Genomic DNA, 19,138 nt, shown 5'->3' on the forward strand with positions numbered 1-19,138 from the left:
AGAAAAAGGAAATTAGTGTCATGTGCAATTGGAAGTTCTTACCTTAGTGTTACAGCCTGTCTTTCCTCAGCTGAAATACACTCTCTCCATTACGTGTGTTTCTCCTGAAGCTTAGGAAGAAGAAACTGCAATAAATTCTTGGAAGGTAGTGAAATTCATTCTAGAATACTTCATGAATATCGCAGGATTATCAGCGAGCCGGTTAAATATCGTGTGGAATTCTCCCTCTTCTTCTCTGCCTCTGAATAGAGGGTGAACCCAGTAACGACATTTCTTTCTTTCCCGTTCTCTTTTTCTTCTCCACAAAACTAAATAAGTCACGAAAGCCTCAATAACACCGTGCCCTATTTGCGCCATTGGTGACTGTACACAGCTCGCACACGGTGTGTTACGCATGAACGCACGCAACGCGACACTGCAGGAGCACAGTCGAACGCGCTGCCCTATATGGAAACCGCCCCCAACAGTTTTTTTTCAGGTTTCCTGCTAAAAGTAAAGTTGTGTGGCATGAATGCCTCGGAGACCCCAAAGGGCAGCTTCAGCCACCTAATTGGAAAGCCTTTCGCCATCCTTCGCGCCCGGAAGCACCTTTCCTTCTAGAAGTACGAGACCTGTGTGCGAACGTGTATCTATTAAGTGTAGGTGAGTCTAGTATAGGGTGGTCCATTGATCGTGACCGGGCCAAATATCTCACGAAATAAGCGTCAAACGAAAAAACTACAAAGAACTAAACTTCTCTAGCTTGAAGGGGGAAACCAGATGGCGCTATGGTTGGCACGCTAGATGGCGCTGCCATTAGTCAAATGGATATCAAGTGCGTTTTTTTAAAAATAGGAACCCCCATTTTATTACATATTCGTGTAGTACGTAAAGGAATATGAATGTTTTAGTTGTACTACTTTTTTCGCTTTGTGATAGATGGCGCTGTAATAGTCACAAACATATGGCTCATAATTTTAGACGAACAGTTGGTAACAGGTAGGTTTTCTTAAATTGAAATACAGAACGTAGGTACGTTTGAACATTTTATTTCGGTTGTTCCAATGTGATACATGTACCTTTGTGAACTTATCATTTCTGAGAACGCATGCTGTTACAGCGTGATTACCTGTAAATACCACATTAATGCAATAAATGGTCAAAATGATGTCCGTCAACCTCAATGCATTTGGCAATACGTGTAACGACATTCCTCTCAACAGCGAGTAGTTCGCCTTCCGCAATGTTCACACATGCATTGGCAATGTGCTGACGCATGTTGTCAGGCGTTGTCGGTCGATCACGATAGCAAATACCCTTTAACTTTCCCCACAGATAGAAATCCGGGGACGTCAGATCCGGTGAACGTGCAAGCCATGGTATGGTGCTTCGACGACCAGTCCACCTGTCATGAAATATGCTATTCAATACCACTTCAACCGCACGCGAGCTATGTGCCGGACATCCATCATTTAGGAAGTACATCGCCATTCTGTCATGCAGTGAAATATCTTGTAGTAACATCGGTAGAACATTACGTAGGAAATCAGCATACATTGCACCATTTAGATTACCATTGATAAATTGGGGGGCAATTATCCTTCCTCCCATAATGCCGCACCATACATTAACCCCCCAAGGTCGCTGATGTTCCGCTTGTCGCAGCCATCGTGGATTTTCCGTTGCCCAATAGTGCATATTATGCCGGTTTACGTTACCGCTGTTGGTCAATGACGCTTCGTCGCTAAACAGAACGCGTGCAAAAAATCTGTCATCGTCTGGTAATTTCTCTTGTGCCCAGTGGCAGAACTGTACACGACGTTCACAGTCCTCGCCATGCAATTCCTGGTGCATAGAAATATGGTACGGGTGCAATCGATGTTGATGTAGCATTCTCAACACCGACGTTTTTGAGACTCCCGATTCTCGCGCAATTTGTCTGCTACTGACTAACGGATTAACCGCGACAGCAGCTAAAACACCTACTTGGTCATCATTATTTGTGCAGGTCGTGGTTGACGTTTCACATGTGGCTGAACACTTCCTGTTTCCTTAAATAACGTAACTATCCGGCGAACGGTCCGGACACGTTGATGATGTTGTCGAGGATACCGAGCAGCACACATAGCACACGCCCGTTGGGCATTTTGATCACAATAGCCATACATCAACACGATATCGACCTTTTCCGCAATTGGTAAACGGTCCATTTTAACACGGGTAATTTATCACGAAGCAAATACCGTCCGCACTGGCGGAATGTTACGTGATACCACGTACTTATACGTTTGTGACTATTACAGCGCCATCTAACACAAAGCGAAAAAAGTGGTCCAACTAAAACATTCATATTTCTTTACGTACTACACGAATATGTAATAAAAATGGGGTTCCTATTTAAAAAACGCAGTTGATATCCGTTTGACCTATGGCAGCGCCATCTAGCGGGCCAACCATAGCGCCATCTGGTTTCCCCCTTCAAGCTAGACGAGTTTCGTTCTTTGTAGTTTTTTCTTTTGATGCTTACTTCGTGAGGTGTTGGTGATGAGACAAGGCAGAGGGTGAAACACGGTACCGGCACACAGTCCACTCCCGTCTAAGAGCTCCAGGGAGGCTGCCCTGCTTAGCGTCCCCATCCGACGGACGGGTCACCATCAACAGGTCACATTCCCTCACTTCATGACACACTGCGGAGAGAGTTGGAATTTAAACCAGGACACTGGTGCAATGACTGGCGGTCAGAAACTTCAGGCCTCCACTTCTCCCCCAACTACCGGCCAAATCTAGTATTAAAAATTTCTTCCACCACCAGGATTAGAACCAGATTACCTCCTGGACGAGTGCCACCGCACAGAGATGTGTTAGCATCTATTTTTGTAATCTCATTTTGTTTATTATTGTTCGTTGCATTTGTTCGGGGCGGGCGTCCCATGACATCCATTCAAGTTCATCGTTGATCCATTCACTCAGTTTTTTTTTATTTATTTTTTTTATTACAGAGAGCAGCTAACCTTCTGACCGAACACGCTGAGCTACCTTGCCGGCAACTAGCTTACCTCCAGGAGGAGTGCCACCGCATAGGAGTGTGTTAGCGTCCTCGGCCACAGTGGTGCGTTGTTGCCACCATGACGCGCTATGTCGCTACTGAAAACCAGCTGGAAAATCCTCGAGCTCTCCAGGCCAAAGCTTATCGGCGAGATCCGGCGGGATACTCCAGCAAAAGGATGGATCCGCAGAAAATACCCAGTCCCTTTCTTTTCCACTTCTCGCCGATCATCCCCTTCAAAATTCCTACAGCACGAATTGCTTTGTCATCCACACAGCAAAAATGGGGTATTACACTTTGGCTCCGTTATTATTGGTATTAAGTGTGTATTCTGTCGGCCAGCTAAAATTAGAGCGCTGCTGGTCTTAGTGAAGGGTGTATTGGATTTGAGGAAGCCCGGTGTTGACAAAATTGCCTGCCATTGCGAGAAAGTCTATACCGCACAAACGATTCGTACGGTCCAGGATCGATGCGTGGAGCACCATTCAAAAATGGTTCAAATGGCTCTGAGCACTATGGGACTCAACTTCTAAGGTCACTAGTCCCCTAGAACTTAGAACTAGTTAAACCTAACTAACCTAGGGACATCACACACATCCATGCCCGAGGCAGGATTCGAACCTGCGACCGTAGCGGTCTCGCGGTTCCAGACTGCAGCACCTAGAACCGCAGGGCCACTTCGGCCGGCGGAGCACCATTACCACATGCGTTTATTTCTCCCAGAAGAATCTGATGTTGCGAAACATTGTCTTACTGAAGGACGTAAAATGTTGTGCGAAGCGACACATGTGGTTGCCTCTGCGTGGCGTTATTGGGACTCTGTACTGAAAGAAGCTGTCGAATTCCGGCTATCTGACGATATTGTAAACAGAGATAAGTTGTATTCTTTAAGTAAGAGTTGCAACCCTTTTTCATTTGACACTCAAAATCAATGGTGGCAACAGTGTTTGAATCAATGGTGGCAACAGTGTTTGATATCTATTTATGGTTTTCGCGACTTTACACTACCGGTGTGCAGTTGTGCCATGCGCTAGAGCGCAGTTAAGTTCGCGCACGCGCAGTGGACTTGAAGGCGATGTTTAAAGGAGCCGCTGCTGCGGTTTGATTTCAGTTCTGGCGAGTTAGTGATGATGATGTGTGGTTTGTGGGGCGCTCAGTCCAATTTCGCCAGTTTCATGATGAAATGATGAGGACAACACAAACACTCAGTCATCTCGAGGCAGGTGAAAATCCCTGACCCCGCCAGGAGTCGAACTCGGGACCCCGTGCTCGGGAACCGAGATCGCGACCGCGAGACCATGAGCTGCGCACGGCGAGTTAGTGAGACGGCTTACTCAACTGAAGATGGTAGCTAGGTGGACCTCCGAAATATTGTCAAGACGACGTTACGCTCCAGCTGGAAATCCCATATAAATATAGAGAGGTATTACCCTGCCTGGAGAAAAAAATAAAAAATAAAAAACCAGATGAAGCTCCCAGAATAGGAAGAGGATGCGAAGTGAAACTTCATGGGTTCAGGTGATGTTATTTCTATGATTACAAAATCGAGTCAGATTTGCAAACAACTTAGTAGTACAGTCCCACTTGTCACGAAGATATTTGTTCCCCCTCTGGCCTAGATGCGTGCACTGATTTGGTTAGGAGAATTATCTTTTCCTGAGGCAAGCTGGCCAAACAGCTGTCGTAGCTGCTCCTTGATAGCTTGCATACTGGCACTGGGACAGAGTTGGTCCCACACATGTTCCATCGGATACAGACCTGTGTATCGTGCTGGCCACGGGACTACCCCAGTATGACGCAGAGAGTTCATAGAGAGACGTCCTCTGCGTTGAAAAGAACTATCCTGTTGAAAATTGGCCTCACTATAATGTCACATGACAGGTAACACGCGGGACGCAGGATGTCCGCGACGTACTGTTATGCCATCAGAGTTCCCTCAGTCACTACCAGCCAAGACGTGAAGTCATACCCGATGGTTGCCCACAGTATGGTCCAAACAGCAGCCCTACTGGGCCTCTCCAAAACGCTGGCGGAACGAGACCTGTCCCCAGGTCGCGGACGATGTTCCCCCGGAGCAGTGCTGAACAATGATTCATCGCTGAACACAGGCGTAGACATTCATGAGCAGTCCATGCTTCCCGGTGATCACACCACTCCAGACGCAGCCGTTTGTGCTGTGGTGTTGACGGCAGCCTACGCAAGGGACGATAATTCCCTAGTCCAGCTTTCTCTGACTGGGGACTGGGTGTTTGTGTTGTCCTCATCATTCCATCATCACTCGTGAAAGTGACTAGATGGTACTGTGTACAGATTGGGAATTTGGACGGGCGCTGATGACCACAAACCAAACATCATCATTTAGCACAGCTACTGCTAGTCTCCACTGGTGCGAAATGACACGGAATATTGCATGGAATACATTACTTGTTCTACACTCCTGGAAATTGAAATAAGAACACCGTGAATTCATTGTCCCAGGAAGGGGAAACTTTATTGACACATTCCTGGGGTCAGATACATCACATGATCACACTGACAGAACCACAGGCACATAGACACAGGCAACAGAGCATGCACAATGTCGGCACTAGTACAGTGTATATCCACCTTTCGCATCAATGCAGGCTGCTATTCTCCCATGGAGACGATCGTAGAGATGCTGGATGTAGTCCTGTGGAACGGCTTGCCATGCCATTTCCACCTGGCGCCTCAGTTGGACCAGCGTTCGTGCTGGACGTGCAGACCGTGTGAGACGACGCTTCATCCAGTCCCAAACATGCTCAATGGGGGACAGATCCGGAGATCTTGCTGGCCAGGGTAGTTGACTTACACCTTCTAGAGCACGTTGGGTGGCACGGGATACATGCGGACGTGCATTGTCCTGTTGGAACAGCAAGTTCCCTTGCCGGTCTAGGAATGGTAGAACGATGGGTTCGATGACGGTTTGGATGTACCGTGCACTATTCAGTGTCCCCTCGACGATCACTAGTGGTGTACGGCCAGTGTAGGAGATCGCTCCCCACACGATGATGCCGGGTGTCGGCCCTGTGTGCCTCGGTCGTATGCAGTCCTGATTGTGGCGCTCACCTGCACGGCGCCAAACACGCATACGACCATCATTGGCACCAACGCAGAAGCGACTCTCATCGCTAAAGACGACACGTCTCCATTCGTCCCTCCATTCACGCCTGTCGCGACACCACTGGAGGCGGGCTGCACGATGTTGGGGCGTGAGCGGAAGACGGCCTAACGGTGTGCGGGACCGTAGCCCAGCTTCATGGAGACGGTTTCGATTGGTCCTCGCCGATACCCCAGGAGCAACAGTGTCCCTAATTTGCTGGGAAGTGGCGGTGCGGTCCCCTACGGCACTGCGTAGGATCCTACGGTCTTGGCGTGCATCCGTGCGTCGCTGCGGTCCGGTCCCAGGTCGACGGGCACGTGCACCTTCCGCCGACCACTGGCGACAACATCGATGTACTGTGGAGACCTCACGTCCCACGTGTTGAGCAATTCGGCGGTACGTCCACCCGGCCTCCCGCATGCCCACTACACGCACTCGCTCAAAGTCCGTCAGCTGCACATACGGTTCACGTCCACGCTGTCGCGGCATGCTACCAGTGTTAAAGACTGCGATGGAGCTCCGTATGCCACGGCAAACTGGCTGACGCTGACGGCGGCGGTGCACAAATGCTGCGCAGCTAGCGCCATTCGACGGCCTTCACCGCGGTTCCTGGTGTGTCCGCTGTGCCGTGCGTGTAATCATTGCTTGTACAGCCCTCTCGCAGTGTCCGGAGCAAGTATGGTGGGTCTGACACACCGGTGTCAATGTGTTCTTTTTTTCCATTTCCAGGAGTGTAGAATGGCAGGTGTAGATGTGAAAGGGAGAAGGTGTACTTGATGCAATCCTCGGCTGTGGTGGTCGGATTACAACCTTGAAGACGAATATGCTTGCACTCACGTTTCCAAGCAGTTCAACATTGGGGCACTGTCACATCCGAATGCCCCACACATCTGGATACGGCGCGATTCGACCAGCCGGCTACATAGAGACCCACAGCGACGCACTTTTCAAACTCTTTCAGGGGCAGATAACGCAGTCTCACACGCGTCTCCGGCATCTCCATGAACCGGGTGGTTATAATTAAACTTTCCCTATTTAACACGTTATAACAAGGAAACTAATTATCGTACGGAGATCAAACTTAAAAGCTTTAATGTCAAGAACATGGGGAAGAGAAATAACACAGAATCAATTTAGCTGAAACAGTTTTAATGTTGCTGGTACGGTACATCACACCATTACATACCGGTACCATTACTGCTACAAAGGGGTAGGGTCTTAGTATGGGGTCCATCAGTGTCCAGAAGAGTCTGAATACGAACGATTTCATTCTGCACAAGCCGGCCGCTATGGTCGAGCGGTTCTAGGCGCTTCAGTCCGGAGCCGCACTGCTGCTGCGGTCGCAGGTTCGAATCCTGCCTCGGACATGGATGTGTGTGATGTTCTTAGGTTAGTTAGATTTAAGTAGTTCTAAGTGTAGGGGACTGATGACCTCAGATGTTAAGTCCCATAGTACTCAGAGCCATTTGGACATTTTTGAACATTCTGCACAGCAGAACGAAGCACGTCCGTAGGTATACTGGCTACCTCTTTTGATATGCTGTATTTCAGTTCAGCACACGTGTGAATGTTCCTGTGGTAAATCCTATCCTTCAGGTAGCCCCACAACCAGACAGCACAGGGAGTGAGATCAGGTGATCGTGCCGGGCAAGCACTTGGAAACGATCGGCCGATAATTCGATCGTTTCCAAACGTGATTCGGAGAAGCAGGTGAGCTTCACGAGCGATGTGCGGTGGGAGTCCATCTTGCACGAAAACTATTAACCCTAGTGCGTCTCTCTCCTGTAGGGCGGGTATGACATGCTTGCGAAGCATATCGCAGTAACGCTGGCCCGTCACACTGCACATCTTCGTCCTTGAGCGCCGTCCTGTTCAAAAAGAATCAGCCAATGATGAACGTCGCCGTCAAGCCACACCATACAGTGACACGTTCACCACACTTGATGCACAGTGACTGGAGGTGAAGATCACCACACTCGACAATTCTGTGTGTTCACCTCACCCATCAGACAAAAATGAGCTTTGTGTGTCCGTAGGATGGTTCAGGGCCAGCCCTCGTCAACTTCAATGAAGTGGAACGCGGAGTCAACACGCCGTTGTGCGTCCTGTGATGCAAGCTGCTGTAAGATGTCGATCTTGTACAGATACCATTTGAGAACGGTTTGAAGCACCTTCAGCACGGAGGACCACGGGATGTTCAACAGTCGTGACACGGCACGCTCACTGCCAGACGATAGGGATTTGCCGCAGCGAGAGAGATTTCATCAACCACCTACGGTGAAACCGGTCGTCTACCTCTTCCCGGAGCGACGTCCAGTTCTCCAGTTGATTCGAACTTCTTCATCATACTCGGCACAGAAAGTGGAGGAAGAAGACCCCTCCATAATTCTTCTGGCCAGCGATATTGTCGAATTGCAGCTGCAGCATTACTGTTGTTTTCATAATAGAGTTTCACCAATAATGCCCTGCTCCTTTTGTCCAAGCTCATGTTGACACGTCAACAAGTGCACTGCGACTGGTCAGGTGGGTGAGTATATGAATCACGATGGCTGATCACGGCACCTGGTGTCTATATTTGGAACTGGACGGTGGCGCTGTGACGGATGGAAATCATACACCCAATACAAGTTTGGTACTCGTACGCTAATTAGTTTCCATGTTGTAGCGTGTTAAATAGAGAAAATTTAATTATAAACCCCTGGTACCTCACAGAAGTCACTGAAAACCCGACGTCGTTCACGCCCTTTGTGCACCCTACCAGGTCTGGTAACAACACTAAACACTAATGCACTCTGGTAGCCGTTCTCCTGTCACAGAGAACTCCAACACTAATCATTTACGTATCCTCCAAGTACGTCCACGAAGTTACATTCGCATTCGACCATCTCTTGTGGGTGCTGCAGATTTTTTGTCAGGCAGAGCTCAATCTCCTGAAACTAGGCGCTTATGTGATCCCAGATAAAATTTGGCGGAGTAACTCTGATGTGATTTTAATGGCTGGGAGACACAATGCAAAAATCTGAAGTAGGCGGCGGCTTTCCTAGAGGTCGTGGTTACTTTTGAATAGAGCACCCACAGCTCGATAGAGAAATCGATGGCAGTCTGGCCTTGACTTATCTGACTGCATCTAACAGACGTATTGTGAAACTGCGTCAATTGAATGAGACAAACGTCCACAGTTTTAATACATGATCGCCATCAGTCATAAGAAAGATAAACGCTTTATAGGGGAAATAGATTCGGCACAATTAATGACAAAATTCAGTTCCTACTGCATCTTTGCCCAGCAACTGACGAAAACAAATAATTCTGCTTTGAAGAACGTGTACATCTCAGCGTTGTCTCGTTACATATATCCATTTGCTGAAGACTATTGATTGCAGTACTTTCATGGACAAGATGTATTAGCAATTGCTCTGTTACTTCATGACCTTAAAGTGCTGTAAACTATATCATACTTTGGTATTTATGAGTGTGATTCATTATTGTATTCCTCCTTTGATATCAGTTTCTGTGCGACTGACACTAATAGCACGACTTTGAAATGACACAATTAAAAGAGCAACATCCACAACTTGTATATTTTTAATATGGCGAGTTTGATGCATTACCTGTAAATTACTGAGCCTTAAAACATTAGCTCACATTTATGCACGTTAAGATTAAAAGGAGGAGAAGGAAACTGATCAGTTGATGAAATAAAGAACAGAACAACAGGATTGTGTTCTGGTTAAGTTTCATGCCAGTGTCCACGATTAAGTACGGAAGTAGCACGTGCTTATAATTAAACTGACGGTATTCAGAGTACTGTAGTGCGAGCGTATACATCGCAGGACGCTGAAGCATTGTAGGTATTTTCATTAATCACTCCGGTCGCGGAGTATGCTGAAAAAATAATAGTTCCACTTTGTGCCACCAGTTGAAAATATGGCGTTGTAAGCAGTCATAATGTGGTGTGGGTGCAGGTAAAGCGGAGGAGCAATCGGACATTTTATAACGGTGGTTCTGGCACGTTTATAGGATATAGTCATAAGTTACAACATGTGTTCACCGTGGTCTCCCGACTCAGAAAAATTCTGCATCCGTAAGACAGTATGGTCGATGGTTGCTCGCAGTATAATCACAGCAATGTGTGGTGGTTGCGTGCTATCATTGAGATAAGGAAGAGTCTGGAAACATCCCTGAAAGGCACGATTTTTCAGATATCCCCACAACCAGAAGTCATGTAGATTTAGGTCGGGGTATCTGAAAGGCCACAAATCTTGAAAGTGACTAGAGATCATGCGGTTGTTACGGAAGGTTTCTCAAAGCAAATCTTTCACCTGGCAAGAGACACGAGACGTCGCCTCCTCTTGCATGAAAGTAGTGGTGTGGACACAGCTGCGTTTTTGCAAAGCTGGAATCGAGTGTTACACAATGAGGCCCTTATAACATGCAGACCTCACTGTACGCCTGACACGCCCGCGAAGTGTCATCTCCTCGAAGAAAAATGGACTGAGAATGAAGGAGCTTTTGAAATTAGACCACACTGTCACATAAGCTGCGTGCAGTGGATGTTGCTGCACAATATGTAGCGTATTAGAACACCACATTCGATTGTTTTTTGCATTTGCACAGAATAAAATGTGCCTCATCCGCCCAAAGAATATTCTCCAGCCACATGTCATCCATTTCCATGCGTGTCAAAAAACAAAGGACAAAGTCACGACCTTGTAGCCTATCAGGGCTTTCATTTGGTGCACATTCTGAGACTTTTACGGATACCAACGTAAAAGTTGCCGCAAAATCTTTTGAACTGTTGGCTGGGGTAGAGACAACCCGTAACACAGCTTGAGCACTGGCTGCAGAACTTGGGTCATGTGCTGCACAGAAAATTATACATACAGTAACTTCATAAACAACTGCGATGGAAATAGGCCGCCTCCCACTCCCTGCTGCACCATGTAACTCAACTGTTTCTTCAAATTTCTTGACCCTATATTTATTGACTTGGGGCCTCTTCACAGTTGTTTCTGTAGGTGATATTCCCGCAATGCAGCGCTGCTTCTGCTGCCTTTCCGATAAAACAACTCTTATCAGCAGTGCACGGTCTTTCTTCTCAATATGCACTGCGTTTCGTAACGTACGGAAAGTTTCAATCTTCTTCTACATCTACATCATACCCCGCAGGTCACCTAATGGTGTGTGGCAGAGGGTTCTTTCGGTACCACTATCTGATCCCTCCAACACTGTTCCAATCGCGAATAGTGCTTCTGAAGAATGATTGTTGGTAAGGCTCTGTATTGGCTCTAATTTCTCGAATTTTCTCCTCGTGGTCAATACGTGAGATGTTTGTGGGGGGAATTAATATTTTGTACGACTCATCCTGAAAAGTGCTGTCCCGAAATTTCAATAGTAAATCTCACCGTGGTGCTCAACGCCTCTCTTTTAGCGTCTGCCAGTGGAATGTATTTAGCTTCTCCGTAACACTCCCTCGCCAGCCAAACGATCCCGTGACGAAACGCGCCGCTCTTCTTTGGATCTTCTCCATCAGTCCTACCTGGTAGGGATCCGAGACTGATGAACAATACTCAAGAATAGGGCCAACAAGCGACTTATAAGCCACTTCTTAAACCTTTACAACAGCAGTCACCTCACAAAAGAAATCAACATACCTCCCCAAGCGACAAACAGCATACTGACGTCAAAACGGGAAACATTTCAATTCTGACTGCTTACAGCGCGTTATTTTCACATTGTCGCAGAAAGTGGAACTACTATTTTTTCAACATAATCCACGATCGCACCGATTAATGACCATACCCGCGATGTTTCAGCGTCCTAAGGTGTATACAGCCCGCACTACAGCACTCGGAACACCCTCAGTTTAATTACAGCCATCTGCTACATCGCCGTCCATCAAAATTGCAACACCATGAAGGCAGCGTGCTACAAACGCCAAATTTACATGAAGTTCGCTACAAGCTTGGATATGCATATGATTAGTACCGTGTCTGCTTGGTGAATACAGTACACAGCCATACAGAGAGAGGAGTAACACAGCTGTAATGCCAGACGCACACAACACCGGCATATTATGTTCCCGTGTTACGTCACGCAAATAGCACCCAAGCGAGCATTCATCCGCCAAATGCGGATAGAGGCAGACACACGGCTCCACTCAGGCAGGGTATATCGAGAGTTAGTTCGATAGTATCCAGAGGTAAGACATATCTATTCGTAGAGTAGTGGAGGGCGCAGTGTTACTTTATAAAACTTCATTTGAATTTTTTTGTCTTATCTGTAAACTACAAGTTTATGCCACAAATTTATATTTATCGCAATATATTTCTCACACTGCCTGTTCAATAGTTCCCAATTGTAATCTACCCCTCCTACCTACTTCCAACTATTGTCCACATTAATGAGCAAAGTACTTGGTGAAGATATGTGGGGAGCGTAGATTACAATAAACTTTCTAGTTTACTTAGCTTGTCATGATGAGTTTGCTCCAGTTCTTCTTGTCAAGGGGTCTGATTCTTGAAGCTGATAATCTCACATTATAGGTCCTCTCGAATAGACTGGACTAAATAAATTTGAAGATTGTTGTTGCAGAATTTTTATTTTTACGTAAATACATTTTCATACATTTTAGTATATCATATGGTCTTTTGATTTTTCACGTTAAAAAGGCCCAAATTACATTGTTCGCACAAAAATACAAAAATACGTCCGATCACATCAGAGGCATCTTACGGCTCTCACACTCTGCGGAAATAACACTATTCAAAAGGGTTTACAATTTTTATGAACAAATGAATCTCTACTAGCACCATTATATTATTAATTTCGATTATTATTTCATAAATGAATCCAGAAATAAACATAGTAAACAGTACAGGATTGCGTAATTAATAATAGAAATTTTAAGTGTGCCAATAATTCTTCGTAATTTCAAATGTTTCTAAGAAGAATAATCTTAACTGTACATTCAGAACTAGTGCTTCTCGATTAAAACATCGAAACTAAAGTATTTTATAAAGTAATTACTTTTCATAAAGTTTAGTATGAAATATAACATACTGTGTATAAAATTATGTGAAAGTTTTCAGAAAAGCAGCTGAGAAAATACTGACCTACTGAAAATTCGGAAAATAAAGCTGGTGTAGCCAACTACTGTTGAGGAAAAGTAATGTTAGAGGAGGATGTCCCGTTACACAGTGCACTGTACTGGTTCCCTCTTGCACCATTAAATTTAATGGCATTTATCTCCTTTGGACCCCGTTATTTCACTTCAGTGAATTCAATTCACTTGGTAAATAACCTGCGCAATACAATTGAAGGGTCAATTTTTCGAAGTCCCGTAACTGTATCCCATTGTGACGCAAAAGTTTGAAATTTAGCTCAAAGCTGCCCACAGCTGTCCTGTGTAATGGTGCAAAAACCTGGCGCCCTGCGACGTTACCCTCGGATACATGCAAGAAAAAGGTCGCAGTTCAGAAGTTCTTGTGGGGTATAAGGTGGGTTAATGATGTCACATAGGCACCAAATTTCACCACTATTCTGAAAAATGCCACCGTCGACCTGTCATGCGATGGGAAGGTCGTCACAGCCCCTCTCGCCTAAATTTCGCACCTTATTTTGACACCTCTGTGATGGAGGTCAGAACGTTACGCCCAGCGTTGAAAACACGCGGCATTCTTATGGGTCGCCGAGGAAAGTGTTTCAGACACATCGCCGCTCAGAATTGTCACGAAAGGACCACAGGGAGTGGCATAAAGGGCGTCAATCAAAACGCACCTTCACTTGGGTCGTTTCTTCCCACACATTTCGCGCGCGAAAACGGTGGTTCGCAATGCGATGAGCAGCAGCTCGATGTTCTTGACAAATTTTCCTCTGCTGATGCCCCTCGAACGATTCAGCCCTTCCCTACAGAGATCGCGTTCTGCAACCCCTTGTACGTGATCTCAGCCTCTTGCAGTGTGGCGTGGCCGCAGTTCTTTCTCTGGTGTACTGGGCGGAACCTCCAGGGACTGCTGAAAAGCATTCGATTAAATTTGAATGTGACCTAAAGCAGAAAAGAATGTTTATGCTTTTTCATCGATTCTTTTTCATGCCCTTCTTTGCCCTGTGCACCGGAGAGGGAGGGGGAGGTGATGCGACATTGACACGCATTTGAATGAAATGGCGAAAGGTCGCTCTAAGATGCCCAGTTCGGCAACATCCGGCGTGACACTCGAGCATCTTCGCTGGACACTTTAAAAATGTCCCTGTACGGAGATAGTCATTCACTGAGCCCTATTCACTTGCATGAAACGCAACCCACTTCACAGTTGTGCCTGCTGGCTGCATTCCACACCACAGGGATGTCGAAGGGGTTGCCTATCTTGTTGGTGGTTTGGGACTGGAAGGTGGCTGTCTCCGCACAGGAACATTTTTAAAGCGCCCGGCAAAGTTGCCCAGGTTCCGCCGTTAGTGTTGCCGGAAAAGGAATGTTAGAGGTACCATTTGTCGTTTTATTTACGTGTGTTTCAACGCAGCATCCTCCCTCCCCAGCTCACCCCCACCCCTCCACCTGACACGTGCAGACATAACATAAAGGTGCGACAAAGGAGGGATGAAAAAGCATAAACACCATTTTGGTTCTGATCAGGTTGAAATTTCATCGAATGGTTTTGAACAGTCGCAAGTGATTCCAGCCTGTACTCCAGAGCGAAGCTCGCAGTCACACTACAGTCCAAAGGAGTGAGATCAAATTCAATGGTTTTGCAGCGCCACAGAAAAGGGGGTCCGGTCGATCGGGAGTAGTCAACAGTGGCAAAATTTGTTAAGAAGGTTGTATTATTGGACATCGCTCTGCAGACTGTTGGTTTTGAGCACGAAATACGTGAAAATGAGCGTCTTAAGTGAAGGGGTGGTTTCATTGGTGTCCTTTATGCCGTCTACTGACGCCTTTTCGTGTTGGTTCTAAGCGACGGTGAGTCTGAAATGTTTTCCTCGGTCACCCTTAAGAAAACCGAGGGGTGATTTCAACGCTGCGCATCGCGCGGTTCAGACTTCCATCGGAGAGGCGTGAAACGAAAGGGTAAAATGCGGTAAGAGGTAGTGTAAGGACCTTGGCATCGTGCGACATGTTCACTGTGGGGAGAATTGTAGTGAAAATTGGTGTCAATGTGACATAATTAAACCACCTTACACCTCACATAAATTTCTGAGTTGCGGCTTTTTCTCGCACTTACCGACACCTTGCTGTTTGAAGCCTCACCGAACCCGAGAGGGACATCGCAGGGCGTTACGCTTTTGCTTTTGCATAATTAGACAGGAAGGCTGCAACCACGTCCGAGCCACATTTCAAAACTCTGCGTCGGAGTCGGAGATAATCACAGGGTTTCAAAAAAAACCTCACTTTGATTGTGCTGCGGACTGCAGATGTCGCAGTTGAAGCGGTGAGCGATCCTGATGGCAGATCTACATCTACATCTACATGGATACACTGCAAATCACATTTAAGTGCCTGGCAGAGGGTTCATTGAACCACCTTCACAATTCTCTATTATTTCAATCTCGTATAGCGCGCGGAAAGAATGAACACCTATATGTTTCCCTACGAGCTCTGATTTCCCTTATTTTATCGTGGTGATCTTTCCGCCCTATGTAGGTCGGTGTCAACAAAATATTTTCGCATTCGGAGGAGAAAGTTGGTGATTGGAATTTCGTGAGAATATTCCGTCGCAACGAAAAACGCCTTTCTTTTAATTATTTCCAGCCCAAATCCTGCATCATTTCTGTGTCACTCTCCCCCGTATTTCCCGTGCTGTATTTCTTTGAGCTTTTTCGATGTACTCCATCAGTCCTACCTGGTAAGGATCCCACACCGCGCAGCAGTATTCTAAAAGAGGACGGACAAGCGTAGTGTAGACAGTCTCCTTAGTAGGTCTGTTACATTTTCTAAGTGTCCTGCCAATAAAACACAGCCTTTGGTTAGCCTTCCCTACAACATTTTGTATGTGTTCTTTCCAATTCAAGTTGTTAGTAATTGTAATACCTAGGTATTTAGTTGAATTTATGGCTTTTAGATTAGACTGATTTATCGTGTAACCGAAGTTTAACGAGTTCCTTTTAGCACTCATGTCGATGACCTCACACTTTTCGTTATTACGGTCAACTGCCACTTTTCGCACCATTCAGATATTTTTTATAAATCATTTTGCAGTTTGTTTTGAACTTATGACTTTATTAGTCGATAAACGACAGCATTATCTGCAAACAACCGAAGACGGCTGCACAGATTGAATCCAAAATCGTTTATATAGATAAGGAACAGCAAAAGGCCTATAACACTATCTTGGGGAACGCCAGAAATCACCTCTGTTTTACTCGATGAGTTTCCGTCAATTACAACGAACTGTGACCTCTCTGATAGGAAATCACAAATCCAGTCTCATAACTGAAATGATGTTCCATAAGCACGCAATTTTACTACGAACCGCTTATGTGGTACAGTGCCAAAAGCCTTCCGCAAATCCAGGAATACGGAAACGATCTGAAATCCCTTGTCTATAGCACGGAGCACTTCATATGAATAAAGAGCCACTTGTGTTTCACAGGAACGATGTTTTCTAAACCCATGTTGACTGTGTGTCAACACACCGTTTCCTACGAGGTAATTCATAATATTCGAACATTTTGTTGTTGTTGTTGTGGTCTTCAGTCTTGAGACTGGTTAGATGCAGCTCTCCATGCTACCCTATCCTGTTCAAGTTTCTTCATCTCCCAGTACCTACTGCAACCTACATCCTTCTGAATCTGCTTTGTGTATTCATCTCTTGGTCTCCCTCTATGATTTTTACCCTACAGGCTGCCCTCCAATGCTAAATTTGTGATCCCTTGATGCCTCAGAACATGCCCTACCAACCGGTCCCTTCTTCTCGTCAAGTTGTGCCACAAACTTCTCTTCTCCCCAATTCTATTCAATACCTCCTCATTAGTTATGTGATCTACCCATCTAATCTTCAGCATTCTTCTGTAGCACCACATTTCGAAAGTTTCTATTCTCTTCCTGTCCAAACTATTTATCGTCCATGTTTCACTTCCATACATGGTTACACTCCATACAAATACTTTCAGAAACGACTTCCTGACACTTAAATCTATACTCGATGTTAACAAATTTCTCTTCTTCAGAAACGCTTTCCTTGCCATTGCCAGCCTACATTTTATATCTTCTCTACTTCGACCATTGTCAGTTATTTTGCTCCCCAAATAGCAAAACTCCTTTACTACTTTAAGTGTCTCATTTCCTAATCTAATTCCCTCAGCATCACCCGACTTAATTCGACTACATTCCATTATACTCGTTTTGCTTTTGTTGATGTTCATCTTATATCCTCCTTTCAAGACACTGTCCATTCCGTTCAACTGATCTTCCAAGTCCTTTGCTGTCTCTGACAGAATTACAATGTCATCGGCGAACCTCAAAGTTTTTATTTCTTCTCCATGTGTTTTAATACCTACTCCGAATTTTTCTTTTGTTTCCTTTACTGCTTGCTCAATATACAGATTGAATAACATTGGGGAGAGGCTACAACCCTGTCTCACTCCCTTCCCAACCACTGCTTCCCTTTCATGCCCCTCGACTCTTATAACTGCCATCTGGTTTCTGTACAAATTGTAAATAGCCTCTCGCTTCCTGTATTTTACCCCTGCCACCTTTAGAATTTTAAAGAGAGTATTCCAGTCAACATTGTCAAAGGCTTTCTCTAAGTCTACAAATGCTAGAAATGTAGGTTTGCCTTTCCTTAATCTTTCTTCTAAGATAAGTCGTAAGGTCAGTATTGCCTCACGTGTTCCAATATTTCTACGGAATCCAAACTGATCTTCCCCGAGGTCGGCTTCTACCAGCTTTTCCATTCGTCTGTAAAGAATTCGCGTTAGTATTTTGCAGCTGTGACTTATTAAACTGATAGTTCGGTAATTTTCACATCTGTCAACACCTGCTTTCTTTGGGATTGGAATTATTATATTCTTCTTGGAATCTGAGGGTACTTCGCCTGTCTCATACATCTTGCTCACCAGATGGTAGAGTTTTGTCAGGACTGGCTCTCCCAAGGCCGTCAGTAGTTTTAATGCAATTTTGTCTACTCCCGGGGCCTTGTTTCGGCTCAGGTCTTTCAGTGCTCTGTCAAACTCTTCACGCAGTATCCTATCTCCCATTTCATCTTCATCTACATCCTCTTCCATTTCCATAATACTGTCCTCAAGTACATCGCCCTTGTATAGACCCTCTATGTACTCCTTCCACCTTTCTGCTTTCCCTTCTTTGCTTAGAACTGGGTTTCCATCTGAGCTCTTGATATTCATGCAAGTGGTTCTCTTTTCTCCAAAGGTCTCTTTAATTTTCCTGTAGGCAGTATCTATCTTACCACTAGAGAGATAAGCCTCTACATCCTTACATTTGTCCTCTAGCCATCCCTGCTTAGCCATTTTGCACATCCTGTCGATCTCATTTTTGAGACGTTTGTATTCCTTTTTGTCTGCTCCATTTACTGCGTTTTTATGTTTCCTCCTTTCATCAATTAAATTCAATATTTCTTCTGTTACCCAAGGATTTCTATCAGCCCTCATCTTTTTACCTACTTGATCCTCTGCTGCCTTCACTACTTTATCCCTCAGAGCTACCCATTCTTCTTCTTCTGTACCTCTTTCCCCCACTGCCGTCAATTGTTCCCTTATGCTCTCCCTGAAACTCTGTACAACCTCTGGTTTAGTCAGTTTATCCACGTCCCATCTCCTTAAAATCCCACCTTTTTGCAGTTTCTTCAATTTTAATCTGCAGTTCATAAGCAATAGATTGTGGTCAAAGTCCACATCTGCCCCTGGAAATGTATTACAATTTAAAACGTGGTTCCTAAATCTCTGTCTTACCATTATATAATCTATCTGATACCTTTTAGTATCTGCGGGATTCTTCCATGTATACAACCTTCTTTTATGATTCTTGAACCAAGTGTTAG

The 19,138-nt window shown here is 45.4% G+C and overlaps 1 protein-coding gene across 1 annotated transcript in view; it reads left to right on the forward strand.

Moving 5' to 3' along the window:
* The first annotated feature begins 3,104 nt into the window (after positions 1-3,104).
* Positions 3,105-19,138, forward strand: part of LOC124789101 (monocarboxylate transporter 9-like) — a 185,515-nt gene continuing 169,481 nt past the window's right edge. The window contains exon 1 of the mRNA XM_047256389.1: positions 3,105-3,182. Coding sequence (XP_047112345.1) covers positions 3,105-3,182 — 78 coding nt within the window. The remainder of the gene's footprint in view (positions 3,183-19,138) is intronic.

The sequence above is a fragment of the Schistocerca piceifrons genome, chromosome 3 (assembly GCF_021461385.2).
Source record: "Schistocerca piceifrons isolate TAMUIC-IGC-003096 chromosome 3, iqSchPice1.1, whole genome shotgun sequence".
Lineage (NCBI taxonomy): Eukaryota > Metazoa > Arthropoda > Insecta > Orthoptera > Acrididae > Schistocerca > Schistocerca piceifrons.